The sequence below is a fragment of the Poecilia mexicana genome, unplaced genomic scaffold (assembly GCF_051168715.1).
Source record: "Poecilia mexicana isolate PSO_F unplaced genomic scaffold, ASM5116871v1 scaffold_2, whole genome shotgun sequence".
Taxonomy (NCBI): domain Eukaryota; kingdom Metazoa; phylum Chordata; class Actinopteri; order Cyprinodontiformes; family Poeciliidae; genus Poecilia; species Poecilia mexicana.
The window spans coordinates 40,177,918-40,192,421 of NW_028263371.1; the positions used below are offsets into that span (position 1 = coordinate 40,177,918).

Sequence of the window (14,504 nt, forward strand, 5' to 3'; positions counted from 1 at the left end):
AGGGAAGAGGTTGGGCGGGGTGGGGGTCTAAGAACGTGCAAAGGTGATCCGAGCTGTATTGGTGACAGTAGAGTGACACCAGGAGTATGCAAAGAGGACATTTATTAGAGATTCATTATGGGTGTTGTCAGCAGACGAGTCGGAGCAGGTGGCCAGAGGCACGTTGCATTGTGTAGAATACAGAGAGAGCTGAGAGGACAAAACTCCTTTTATCTTGCAGGATATCAGTACCCCTTTGGAAAATGTAAATCTCCTTTTCTTCTGGGATTTTCACTGGGATTAAATGCATCCCTTTCTTGCGTTTAGTCTTGCTTATATCATGTCCCGCCTTTTAAATAGTGGAAAGCACCTCCTGGTCTATAAGACCTTGTTGAGTTCTGGCCAAGTTTTGAGGAGTCGTGACTTCAAAGGCAAGCCAATGTGTCTTTTAAAAGCTAACAGGTCCTTTGATACCTTAAGCTCCATTATACTCTACTAGAACAAAAATAAAAGGCCAGACACTAAGAAATCTTACAAACCACAAAAAATAAATGTACCCCATAAATAAACGTATGAATAAACTGGTGGTTAGCTGTCATTGAAGTATATTTGTAGTTACTGCAATTTATCTTCATAGATTGCATTTTAAGCGTGAGAAACAGGTGGACTGCACTCTGGATAAGTCACCACTTTTTCACAAGGCAACTCAGAGACATAGGACAAACAATGCCCCCAACACGCTCACTCCAAAGGGCAACTAAGAGAGATCAATTAGCTTAACTTACATGTTTCTGGACTGTGTGAGGAAGCTTGTACGGGAAAAGACCTTGCACATGAATAGCGATGACATGCAAGCCACATGCAAAAAGATCCGGGGCCGGAATTGCAACCTGTGGACTTTAACTTGGTCTTGACTTAAGTATATTTGTTTGCCAACTCAATCAAATGAGAGGCAAGAAGCTAGTTAAAAAGAAACATTTTCTAAGACAGATCTGTGGTTAAGATTGCCAGAGAGAGAGAGAGAAAGCAAGAAAAGAGCAAGATTTTCTGAAGATAACAGGAAGACTGAACCAAGTACAGCAAAGTTGCTTGTTTCATCCTGGGAGCCACCAACATATTGTGACACATGTCTGGCTGGAAAAACTCAAAGCTATTTGCTAGAAATCTATATTTTAGTTTAAACTCCTCAATCGTTTTTAATCTGTTACACGCCCTATGATACCTCTTCTCCTAAAATAAATAAATAACTACTTCGAGAGGATCAAAGCAAAATGTGTAATACTGTTCTTATATATTTTTATATTATAGCGCGTAAAAAGAAATCCGAATTGGTCAAAATCTCTGCTGGGGGATAAAAATTTACAAAAACTAGGCATCCAAAATCAGTGGCATCATTTTGATCAGTGCATCTCTCATTTAAATCGCGACTGCAATAAATCTCACAAAACATTGAGATAAGATATCAGGCCTAAATTGCCCATCCATACCCGGTAGAGACAACATTAACATCACTATCACAAGGTGGCAGTAATGTACAAAACTGTTTGCCAACAAATATGTTTCCAGGTAACTATGGCAACAGGTAAGTTGCATCTTTACTGCAGGCTACCTACTCCTCCATACTGATTAAGGAGGAAGATAAAGGAGATAATGTGCTTAGATTCAAGCTCTTTCAGAAAATGGTTTTGCAGCAAGGACTGTGGCAAACAGACTATTCTGATCATGCATACAGCTAACAGCTTTTAAACATAAAATCTTCGGTAACAGTGGCCCTCATTAAGATGAGCGTAACAAATTAATGCTCATGTCAATGTTGAACAGATAATAACAAACAAATATTTATTGTACTGTTTCCATCCATAAAAAGTTTGGGATTTTAAATAAAGTGAATATAAAAGATGGGTTGAGTCCTTCCTCTAATTTTTCAGTTGACGTTAATCATTTCCTGGGGCAGGACCTCCTGAAAGCGAGTTAAAGTGAGCTCAGTGTTAACATAAAAAGGTGCTTCAGAGATCTCAAACAACTGGTGTAAAGTTTGTCTCCACATTGGAATGAGGGCAATTTGTCAGCTGAGGTAGGTCGGGGCTGTAGCAGCGCAGAGATTTACAGACAGGACCGTCATGCTCCTGGAGCACACACACAGAGAGAGGTTAAGCCAAGTTACACAGACCTCTATTCATCTGCTGTCTTCACTAATGAAAAACTCCACACATGAGAGGAGCGCGGGGCTGTGGTTTGATCTCAATCGTATCAAAAGCTGAAAACAACAGGACATGGAAAAACTACTTTCCAGCTGCTCTTTTTGTGCTCTCTCTCTCTCTCTCTCTCTCTCTCTTCGCGAAACACAAATCCGTCAAGCAAGATGCTTAGATTTTTACAATATTGGAAATGAATGAGTGAATTTAAAATGTGTGAGATTTTTATTGCTTTAAATGTAATAACAAGAGCTCATGGACACACCTTGTTTTTGGCTTCGCACGTCCCCACATAAATAATCCACTACAAGGCCGATGCTTTCAGAATACATTATTGCGTGGGGCTCCCAGCTCGCTCTTAATATTTAAAAGTGTCCGAGAGCTAATATTTATGGTTGGGTGTTCCCCAGCTCTGTCTATTGTACTGGGGGTGACAAGTTCCCCAAAAGTGGAGTAAAATGTCAATAAATCTGTGTTTGGAAATGCTATTACATCAATAAATCTCTTGTTGCTATAAATCTGACAAGCAATAGACTACCCATGAGTTTCCCAACTCTGCAGCTTCATGCTTGTTTCCATTCCGCACTAATTCAGATATGTGGCAATTAAAACAAAGTTTCTCATTTGTATCCCAAATCAGACGTGTGGCTGCTCACAACATCTGTAACAACATCTAAATTCTCCAGTGTTCACACAGAATGATTGAATTAAAGCTGATATATAAAAAAACAGAACCCAGCTGCTAAATGTGTTAAAAAGGAGCAAATTATCTTTTGTTCCGAGACCAAAACTAGTAGCAGCTCAGATAGATTACTAGATGCTGAGCGGAGACAGTAAAATATCAGGAAACACGGGAAAAGGAGCTCTGTTTTGACATACAACCGAGACGTTTCATTTCCATTAAAATGGAACGCATTGTGTGTCTTGGTTTGCTCGGTGAGTATTAAATGACCCCCCCGAAGGATGTCTGAGTTGAATTAGGAGGTCTGTCGTCTCAATCACCCGAGTGGAGCTCCGAGCTGCCTGCTGGGCCCGTCACTGTAATAAGACCTGAGAGGAAGCAGATCCACCTGTAGGTGTGTGCTGACTGTGCGCGGCTGCTACAGACAGGACTATAGTCTGCGCTTAGGCAAAAGATGCACCAGCAAATTGGCCGTAGACCTGAAGCAGTTATCCATTGTTCTACTCACTGTTTGTCTCAGCAAATAGTGTTTAATCTAATTGTCTATTTTAGGGATGCGGCAATTTATCGGTGACGATTTTCTTAATTTTGGGAGATCAGCCATTGGCCGATGCTGACATGTGAAGCCGATTTTACGTCCTGATCGTATCTACTTCAGCAAAGGTCTAAATTTCAACCACTATCCTCTTCTTCTCTCCCATGAGAGAGGTTTGACTGATAAACCGGCCCACCAGGTCTATGTCTGCACATTTGCTGTTAACAATAGTCACCCGACTGTTATCAATTCAGCTACTTTCTTACTGTATTTAGCGATATTCCGGATAAAAAAATTGATATCGGCCAAAATCGGAGTCGGTGGGTCAGGCTTTGGAAAGATCAGGAATCAGCGATCGGCCAGAAAACTGTAAATGTTTCACTGCTAGTTTTTTTTTTTCTTCTTTTAGTTTGAATTAAAAAAATGGGAACAAAAGTGCCACAGATAAATCCAGTGATGCTTAAAGGTCCACTATTATGCAAAAATCACTTTTTGCATATTTCTGTTCTTCTACTTGGATGTCTGCTGCTTCTAGAAACAGTCCAGGAGCAACAAAAACCACCCAGACATCTTTTGGGAATAAGAAAATATTCTGCTGGTGTCTGCAAAACAACATGTTTCAAAAACCTCTAAATTGTTGGGTCACAATTTTGTTACCTAGCAACCCCAAGCCCATCCCCTCACCTGGAAACACAAGTGTATCTCCACTCCACTTCACAAGATTATACTAAGTTTTTTTCGGCTGCCTTTGCCGCTGCATAACAGCTGTTGGAATGGGAACATGTTTTGTTATCAGAGCATGTGTCCATGCATTTTCTCCAAGTAACAGAGAACACAGCTGCATGACTTCATTTTATGTTTGCCCTGTGATATTGCCAAAGAACGTTGTAGTTTGCGCAAATCAAGTTTAGGAAGGAGTCCTTTGAAAACTACCAACATTTCACGGCAGGATTTGCCAAAATACTTTGACTGCAGGAAGGTTCTGTCCCTAACGTTCCCCATAAATCTCCAGATGACGGCTACGGCTTGTGTGTTTTGTTTTGTTGTTCGGCATGAACATGATTTATCATTTAGCACAAGCTAACATGATTAAATGGAAAAAGGTTGTTGTGATGAGGTCCTTAAGTCAGAGTGTCAGAAAGAGCAGAAGCTTCTTAAAGACACAGAGGCTCAGTTTCAAGTGGTGAAATTATGAAGTCAATGTTTTACATATACAGCATTTTTAGAACCACTGAAGGTGACGTAGTGACTTTATTGTGCTATAAATGACACTGTATGCCTGGGAAATACATAAAACTGGCCGTTTAAAATGTTTTCTTCTGTAGTTTCTTCTATGCACCAATCCAGATTCTCAAGCCAAAGCTGATTTCTGGATTTCTTTGAGGCTTGACACCACAATTAATTACAAGCTTTATAGCTTTCCTTTTCTTAAATGCGAAATCAGCACCTTTGTATAACATACAAAAATGATTCCTGTTGGTTTTGTTGTAGACCTTAGCTTCAATGCTGAAGGAATTGCATAATTTGTACCATTCATTCATCAAACCATGTGCAAAAATATCTGATCTGAGTTTTAATTTATTTAAAAAAAAATCAAGGTACAAGTTTTTGGTGAATTTGTATGTAGAGGGAAAATAAATATTTTGTTTTACAGATCAAGAACAATTGACCAATTCCAATAGCAGGGCAAAATATTTTGGTACATCACTGATTACATTGAAATCCCAACTTCTACTCTGCACATTTGTTGTCTTTTAAGTGTCCTTATGTGTTGTTTCATTCTCAAAAACTTGTTGATTAATTTGTAGACTGAAAATAAGAGTTCTACGTTTTGATGCATCCTATAAAGTAAATCTGTTTTTCAGGGTTTCACCTGAAGATTATCAATCTGCATTTATTGGTTTGGCTTTATGATTGATCTTTTGGCACATTTTCTTCTATCTCATGTGTTATAGTCCTTGGGAAAACGAAATTAATATGGTCAAATTCAGAATCTGCTTTCATTCATTTCCTGAATAAAAGCAGGAAATTGGTATAAGCTAGGAAAAGCCAGCCTGATTGGTGCATCTCTAACATAGCCAGATTGACTTATTTAGCAGGAAGGTGACCTCAGCAAAGCAGCATCAGTAAAGCAGTGTGTCTCCTACAGAAGCTTTTAAGTTGTGATGCTGGCATTTACTGGCAGAGCCAGGGGGGTAGAGGGCAGGAAAGAGGGTGGCCATATGTTTTCACAGCTGACCAGACCCCCCATTCTGACATGCAAGGTCTAGTGAGACTAGTTAGACCACAGTGTAAAAGACAATACTCACAGATATGCCTGTTCTTGCTTAAACTGCCTTACTTATCACTAAACAGCCTTTCTTTACACAAATGGCTCCCTTTTATTTTCCCCCCATACTGAGGACCGCCTCAGACTCTCAGACTCTGCACTCAATTATGTTGACTATTAGCTGTTCATTAGAGGTGAGGCTCCAACAGTTATTTGACTTCTTAGCTGATGACTAATTTAATTCCCTGACTATGCAACCTTGGGCTGCATTACTCTCCTGGAGCCTGGTCAAAACTAATCCCTGCTACCACTCGCCAAGTTGCACTTTTACAAAGCCCCGTTTTCAGTCTATTTCTGCTGAATGCCTCTTCACTTCTATTTCTATCATAACACAATGCGGAATACAGCTAAGCCACATCTAATCTTTTCATAAATAATGCTGTGACTAACCACGGTAAGGAAGTGTCTGGTAGGTATGATACCGGAGTAGCAAGATTTGAAAAAGTTGCTGTTTCAAAACCATGAAAAATTGCCATCATATTGTTCCCACAAGTCCTTACAATAATATGTCAGAGGAAGTGACCCGAGTTGCTGCCCCTCCCTAACTTGTTGCTCCACACTAGTAATCAGCCGGCTAAAGGACACTGCTGATGTTTTCTCCCTTGTCTACTAATAGGACAAATTTGGCTGTTAGGAAATATTTCCAGTCGTAAAAAACAAAAACAGTCGTTACTTGCAAACTAAAGGAGCAACACCCATCACTCTCATTAGGGTAACACTGTTTCTGAGGCAAGTTATGAGCTGCATGGCTGTGAAGCGACTATTAAGGTAGTCCGACTAATTATCCAGCTGATATTACCTTGGGACATTTGTGTTACTTTATGAAGAGCAGCAAGCTTACATTAAAAGAACAAAATTCAGTAAGTAAATGGTAAGAATGACATTATTACAAAACCAATACATGACATTATTTTTTTTAGCACTGGACCACCACTTGCTGTTCTGTTTTCAACCACAAATACACATGATTACAGATTTCATGTAAAATTCTTGTGTGAAATGACGGTATTCACATTGTTTGAATCTTACACCAACCCATGCCAATTATCAGCACACAAAAGTGCTATGAAAAGTAGAATTAATTCTAATAAACAAGCCTACAGTTTGATGCATAAATTGGAATAATCTTGTATTTCCTTTTTTTTTATATTTGATTGAAAGCTCCAATCACTATCAAAGAACCTGCATAGTTTCTCATTTGTGTGTTATAGTCCTTGGAGGAAACAAGTTTCAATCTTTCAAAACTGACCTGCACATCAGACAAGAGAGAAAGAAATAAAAAAAAGAAAGAAAGAAATTGTCTATCAGTTAGGAAAATACTGAGTGCATTTCAAACTAACCACAGATTAATCCGTCTCCAGCATGTTTCCAAAAAGTTAAGATTCATTAATGCACCTTGAGAAAAAGACAAGCCTTGAAAATCCTAATGGGGTGATAGTAAAGGCAGCCAGACACCAAATAGATAAATGGAGAAAAAGGAGCAAAAAAAAGAGGAAAAAAAGAAAAGGGGGTGGGGGGGAGAGGGATCAGTGTCCAGCTCTTTTCTCTAGGGGTCCTGGGAGAGAACAGTGCATTCAGCGGAGGGTGAAAAACAACTTCTGACACCACATACCAAAATCAACCAAAACACACAGCTAATTTCAATTGGATCCAAGCCAGGTCTGCATCACAGCACAGTGTAAAAACGTGGTGGCCACTAAGCAAGGTGGTGACCACATTTGTACTCAAAAGAGATGACCTCTCATTTTCCAGTAATTAGCGAGTAATGAATGGAAACTGGCTGCACTTGGAGCTATTATTCATCTCCAAGTCTCGAAAACACGGCGATGTGTTAATTAGGCTTGTAAAGCGCCCTGATTCTAACAGACAACAGTTATCCATCTCTCAGTTGCCTGGTGGCAATAACTTCACAAGCAACTCAGTGACACTTTTTTTTTTTTTTTTGCATTAATTTAAGACTAATATGCCTGATCAACAATAAATAGAGCACAATTAGTGTCCTCCAGTTTTCCCCCCCTCAGTAAAGCTCAGGAGAGAACAGGTTTCCTTTATTATGAGAGCCATCGACTCCTACTAACACACAGGCAGCCGTGGGCTTTATCTGGGTCTGATCTGGCTTCCAGCGACCACCCCGCTCGTCGTACCTGTGAGTGCTTGAAGAACGCGGAGATGCGAGTGATGTGCAGGCTGAGGCACCTCGAGGCGCATCTCGCTCGGTAAACGCTGGCGGTGAAGAAGGAGTCGTCCTGCTTCCTTGCAGAGACGCTCGTCAGGGCCGTAATCCACAAACAGAGGGTCACACATGCGCTCGGGCTCCCGGTAAACATCGCTGCTGGTGCTGCTGCTGCTGCTGCTGCTGGTGGTGTCTTTTTAATCCCTCCACGAGCTCAGACTACACTGCCGCGCGAGCTCCGCCGGAGAAACTAAAGAAACTTCCAATTATACGCCGGGGAGGAGCTACGGGGCTCGTGTGTCTCGCGATTGGATGATCCCAAGGTGAGTGACATGCGTGAGGAGCGATGAAGCAGGTAAAGATTGCTTCATAGAGTTCATGGTTGGAAAGGGAGGCATAAAGGAAGTCTCTCCATATCTACTCCACTTGAATAAACTTTTATGATAACTGTATCCTTTTTGTTCCTCTCAAGCACAGTGAAGCATGATTTACTCTTAAAGAGTAGTTTTTAGGTACACCTGCCCAATAACAAGTCGAGTCACATATTAGTCCAGCCAATCACATAGCAGCAATTAAAGCGTTTTGGCAAACAAGTCCGGAGCGAACATCAAAATAAGAAAGGGACTTTTTACGCTGTTGTTGTTGGAGCAGGAAGCTATTGTTCCGGTTGGACAATATGACTTGAGCTGGTTTCAGGTTCAACTTTAATAATATGGCCAGAACAGCATGAAAACATGGATCAATCCCTTTAAACTTAGTAGCATATCTGAGTATTTGAAGCAACTTTTTATCACTATTTGTCACAATCACAATTACTTGTTGCAGAAAGCCAAATAATATGACACACAGCAGAAATATCAGACAGCAACAAACAACATAAAAAGCATCCTTCCTACCCACATTACTACATTGCCCACTGGGTTTGACCATGCCAGCTGTCCAAATTGGACCTGATTTTGGCATGAAAGAAAAGGAGGGACAGAAAAAATGTCTTGATAGCACAAGTTTCCCTCACGCTCCCTTTTTTTTGCTGGCTATGTCCATCTCTTTATGAGCACAGCGAAACTATTTTACGTGGCTACTTCCAGCAGGATAATGCACCGTGTCATGTGATGAACTGGGAGATTCACACCATGGATCGGGAGCATCTTTGTGGTGCTGTCATGTTTTTGTTTTTGTTTTTTTTCACTTACATTTTGGAGAGCTGTGACACACTATGTGCATAACGTTTAACCAACCTGAATGGCAACTGTTTGTGAGTAATTACAATGGAGTTATATGTTAGAAACCCAACTTTCAAATAATTATAGATTGGTTAAATCAACAATAAAAACAATAAAATCAAACATTCATGAGATTTTAAAATTACAGATCAGTGATCCATATAACCATGATCGATATGGTCTGTCAGCCTAGTCATCAAATGACGTTGATTTTCTATTTCTTGTGAGTCTCCCATTTCAGAAGAAATTGTCTTCTGGAGACTGGCATTCAATTTGGGAGTTATTTTGAAGCCCATCTTCAACCCTAAAAGGTCATACTGGTTCATTTTTGGCAAATACCACACCACACTGGTAACCTGGTGTCTGATTTAAATTGGAACATGTGCAAAATATTAACAATTCCTGATGTTTAAAAATATTTAGATTTGCTAAATCAAGCCCAATCTAAGTCTTAAAGACAGATATTATGTCACTTATAACACTAAAGAGGTAGCATCAAGTAAAGTCTTTTTTTTTTTTTTACATTTAAACAAAACATAAACTACTGTGCTGGTTATTGAGCTTTATCTCTGTGTCTCTGCAGGAGAGTAACAGAAGTGATTGAGATCACACATTTTTAAAATGCTATGTAAAAATAAAAAAATAAATTACTAATAAAAGAAAAACAGTCCAAATTTTAGATTTATTTGGCTAAAGTCAACATTGTAAAATATTTTGTCTGCATTCTGTTTATGTTATCTGAAAATCTAACACCACAGACTCTAACGCCATACATGTAGGAGACACCTGTCTTTTCCAACATTCATGTGCGAGTCAGTTGGTAATGTAAACCATGACAGGTCTTCTGCATCAAACCCACATATTTAGCCTCGGAGACGCTTGCCAACATCCCAGGGAAGCCCCCTTCCCCAGTAGCTTGGAAAAACAATTCTACATGGAAAACCATTAAAAACCATCCTGAGTAAATTCCTCAGGATGGACTCCCAACTTCTGGCATCATTTCCTCGCCTAAGGTACGGAGAAAATATGACATGGAAAAGCTCGAAATCCTCTCTGTTTACGGGAGTTAAGAAGCGGGTGTTTAATTAGAAAGTTTCCTCGAGGGTTTACGAGACACCCCCGCTTTTGTCAGCTCCTGGAGTATTTTCCTGAACCCCATTACAGCAGCAGCAGCGGCAACAGCAGCAAGTAATGGAGTTTTATAGGTGTTGCTCTTAAATTGTATGCAGAGAGGGAGGGAACACCGACTCGCACACCATCATTAGATCTGGCTTGAGTCTTGGTCTTGCCTTGGGCTGCTTGTGTATTGAACTTAATGGTTTGACCCATGTCTCTCAGCTGAAACGGGAAATTTAGCTTTATTAACACATCCTAAGCTGTTTCTAGCAATGATTTTCTTATCTGGGAACGTTCCCAAAAACGTTCCCAGATAGGACACACAAACACGAGCGCCATTGGAAAGCAAAAAGGAGATTGCAACCGGACTGTTCTGCTGTTGCAAAAATACCACCTGACGGCTCCGTAGTGATAAGAATGATGGACTCTAATTTCCCTGGTGGTCCCAGACATACAATGGAACTTTTGGGCGAGATATCCCTTGCTTCTCTTAAAATATTTAAACACGGATGTCTGTGTACCTTAAAAAACTGTGTAATGGCTTAATTTGTTGCCTTATTACAGCCATGTGTGGTGGTGGTGGTGGTGGGATTTTATGGTGTGCAGTGAAGGAAATACACTGTCTGTGTGCGGTCCTGATGTCTCCTGCAGCCTGTGGGACATGTACGTCTCTGACGCCATGTTTTCATTGACTGGGAAAGGCCTCCCTCCCGATGCTGAACTCCGGGTGCAAAGAGGCAAACCAAAGAGAGAGTTCATTCAATATTTCTATAAACTGTTTTTTTACTTCTACTAATAAACCCAAGATATTAATCCTGAACATAATATTTACATCACTTTGCAGAAAGTGTTCTTGAGTGCTGAACTTTATATTTAGCTACTCTACAACCACAAATTTCAGTGTATGTGGCAAGACACATATAACTGTTAAAAATGGGAAGGAATATGCTAAATGGTTTTTAAACATTCATTCAGACACACATCTGAAAAGATATGAATAAGATGTCTTTCATTGTATTAGCTCAGCCGAAATTAGACTTTTTCACTTTTTTCCAGGGTCGCCATCTACGGATGTGTCCACCTTCCCATAAACTATGACCAGCTTCACCGCCCCTGCAAAAGAAAAGCATTTCACAGCTTGATGCAGCCACAATAATGTTTCACTGCGCTATCTTTTTAAGGTGCAATGTCGGTTTAATGTATTATGCAGTAAATGTACAAACTGTTCAGTTTTGGTTTCATCTGACTTGAGCACCTTGTCCCAGATATTAGCTGTGTCTCATATCGATTGTCGCACACTGCAAATGGGGCTCATTTTGGGTTTTCTTTCAATAATGGCTTTCTTCTTGTTATTCTCCCATACTGCTGCCACTATCTATGCATAGTGTGTTTTTCATCCCACAGGCATTAGTCTTTCTCACCTAGATAGAGTCGCTGAAAGAGCTACAGTTGCCATTATTACAGAGAGCAGTCCTGGACCAAAGCTCGCTCATTTTTTGTGTGTTCCCTCTGTGTTTTCAAACCTCCAGTCGGTCACGGCAGATGCCCACTCACGCTGAGCCAGGTTCGCCCCGCTGTGAGGGAATTTTCCTTTCCACTGTTTCCTTACTCATGCACAGCATAAGTCACAGTTAATGACTCAAAATAAACTGTCTACTGTCACTACATGCTTGCTCAGGAGGAGGGACTGCGGCAACGTCAGTAACTCGACACTGGGTTGTTGGGGGGGGGGGGGGTTTCAGGTGGAAAAACCTTTTTCTAACCTATTAGCACAACAAACTGAACTTCACTGCTTTACACAAAGTTATAAGTATGGACAAATTCGAATGTATGTCACAGAATTTCAATTTATCTACATGACAGGATTGAATTGGTTACATTGGATCTGCCTTAAGATGGCATTTCTTGTTAATTAGTGCTTTGTAAATAAACTGAGTTGAAATGAACTGAATTATTTCCATTGCGTTGTTTGTTTACTAATTCTAAAAACATCTGAGGCCTTCACAGAACAATTGAATTTGTACTGAGGTTAAATTACACAGACGCATATACTAATAATGCGAAGTCACTAATTAGATGACTTCTCATCTAATTAGTAAATAGATGCACCCTTATTTGGGTGCATGCAATTACAGGCCGCACATCTCAGTTATCTATCTATCTATCTATCTATCTATCTATCTATCTATCTATCTATCTATCTATCTATCTATCTATCTATCTATCTATCTATCTATCTATCTATCTATCTATCTATCTATCTATCTATCTATCTATCTATCTATCTATCTATCTATCTATCTATCTATCTATCTATCTATCTATATATATATAAAATTAAATACATGTTTTTGTTTTCCACACTTATGATGTTTGTGGCTGTACCATGTAAAGTAAAAAAGGATTTAAATGCTTTTGCAAGACACTATACTTTAATTTCTTCTTTTGAGATGCATAAAATCTACTGTTTAAACACACATTTCTGGTAATCCACCATTACATTCTCCTCTTTAACCAATTATTTTAATGAAGAGCCATCGTTCTGTTCTTCCCTTCAGGCTCAGTCTGTCCTTTCTGCTAAAATAACATCAACATTATCAGAGGTGCGGAGCCAGTCGATATCCCGAGGCTCAGAACTACAAAACAGGCTTTGACTGAATATTTTTGGTTCACATCCAATCCAATTACCTCACAATGCAATTCATCTGTTTTCTGCTAAGCTTTTAGTTCAGAAACATGCTGGGCAACAAAGAGACCTCGCTGCTCCCACTTCAGATATTACTCAGACAGATGACTGGATGTGCCAGTGCGGCGGTCGACTGGATTCCCTCCCAGAACCGGGGGAGCTTTCTGACACATGATCTCACGAAAGCATTTCAAAAGATAACACGCCGGTATCAGATTTCAGCCCGCGTACCCCTGACAAAGAGGATGCAAGACGATCAAACACTCATGCATCTTTGATGCTTAAAGGTGCGGGTGGACTCCCACTTTGATGAGGGGTGGGGGGAACTAGGATCAGATCAGACCACCGGCTTTTGCTGGGAGCTCTGGGAAAAAAAAACAAAGAAAAATAAGAGATTAGTTCAGATTAAAGTGACATTTGAAGATAAAGCCAAAGTGTTGTGACGCTATAGATGTTAGCATACCCTCACATCAAACTGGTCTGCATGTTCTGCCTGAATTTTACTATAAATCATTTTTCTATCTTCTTGAGGCAATTTTGAGACGTTTCAATTCCAACTTTAAAGGGAGCATGAGACAAAATGGGGAAAAGCTATTTTTTTCTACTTAACTCTGTGAGATGACATAACAGAGAAAAACTATAGTTTATTCAAAGCCAAAGGGCCATGAGTGTAGTTCTTCTACACTGAAATCATCACTTTTTGCTCTGCGTATATTGGACCGTCATGGAAAATTAAATATTGGAAAAAAAAGTCTGCAACATTGGTTATCAAACATATAATCTGACTCGAAGAGACAAGAAACGCCAACAAAAAATTACAGTGCTGCAGTTGCTTTAATAGTTTTTAATGTATCATAAGACTCAATGCTGATAGTTTTCAGTCCGCTCAGAGCTTTTTCACATTTTTGTCAAATTACAACCAAAAGTTTTTTTTATAAATTCATCGTGATTTTATGCAGCAGGTCAAAATAAATGATTACTTAGATGAGAAGTGGACAAAAATAATGAAACACAATGTTAATGATTGCAGAGAATACTCAGTCCATTATGTCATTGAGAAGTTACTTAATTACTAAACAGAGATGTGTGTAGTTTAATTTCAATACAAATCCAGTTATTGTGATGGCCTCTGAGATTTGTTGGAAAATATTAGAGAACAAACCAGCATCATGAAGACCAGCAGAAAGGTGAAGGGAGGGTGAGGTTATTGAACAATATCCTGGATCACTCATCAGTAAATTATCTGAAAATAAAGTATAGCACAGGCCTACCAATACAGGCAGTTAAAAGGTCACGTCAGAGAATGGGAGCAATTATAAGAAAAGCCGCAAAGAGACATATGGTGAGTCTGGAAAAGCTGCAGAAATCCACAGCTCAGGTGGGAGAATCTGTTGGCATGACAACTCTTAGTCACTCACTCTCCACAAACATGGCCTTTATGAAAATGGGGCCAGATGAGAGCTGTTTTTCTTTAGAGAGGCACAAATCGCAGCCAAGTAGGTCACACAGCAAACACACATCACAAAGGAGTCTAATCAGAAAAGACAAAATTTATTTATTTATTTATTTATTTATTTATTTATTTA

At 39.6% G+C, this 14,504-nt stretch overlaps 1 protein-coding gene across 1 annotated transcript in view; it reads right to left on the reverse strand.

Moving 5' to 3' along the window:
• LOC106919846 (anosmin-1) overlaps nucleotides 1-8,309 on the reverse strand; it is a 59,892-nt gene extending 51,583 nt beyond the window's left edge. Inside the window, exon 1 of the mRNA XM_014990481.2 lies at nucleotides 7,865-8,309. Coding sequence (XP_014845967.2) covers nucleotides 7,865-8,047 — 183 coding nt within the window. The 5' untranslated portion in view covers nucleotides 8,048-8,309. The remainder of the gene's footprint in view (nucleotides 1-7,864) is intronic.
• Between the last annotated feature and the right edge of the window lie 6,195 nt (nucleotides 8,310-14,504).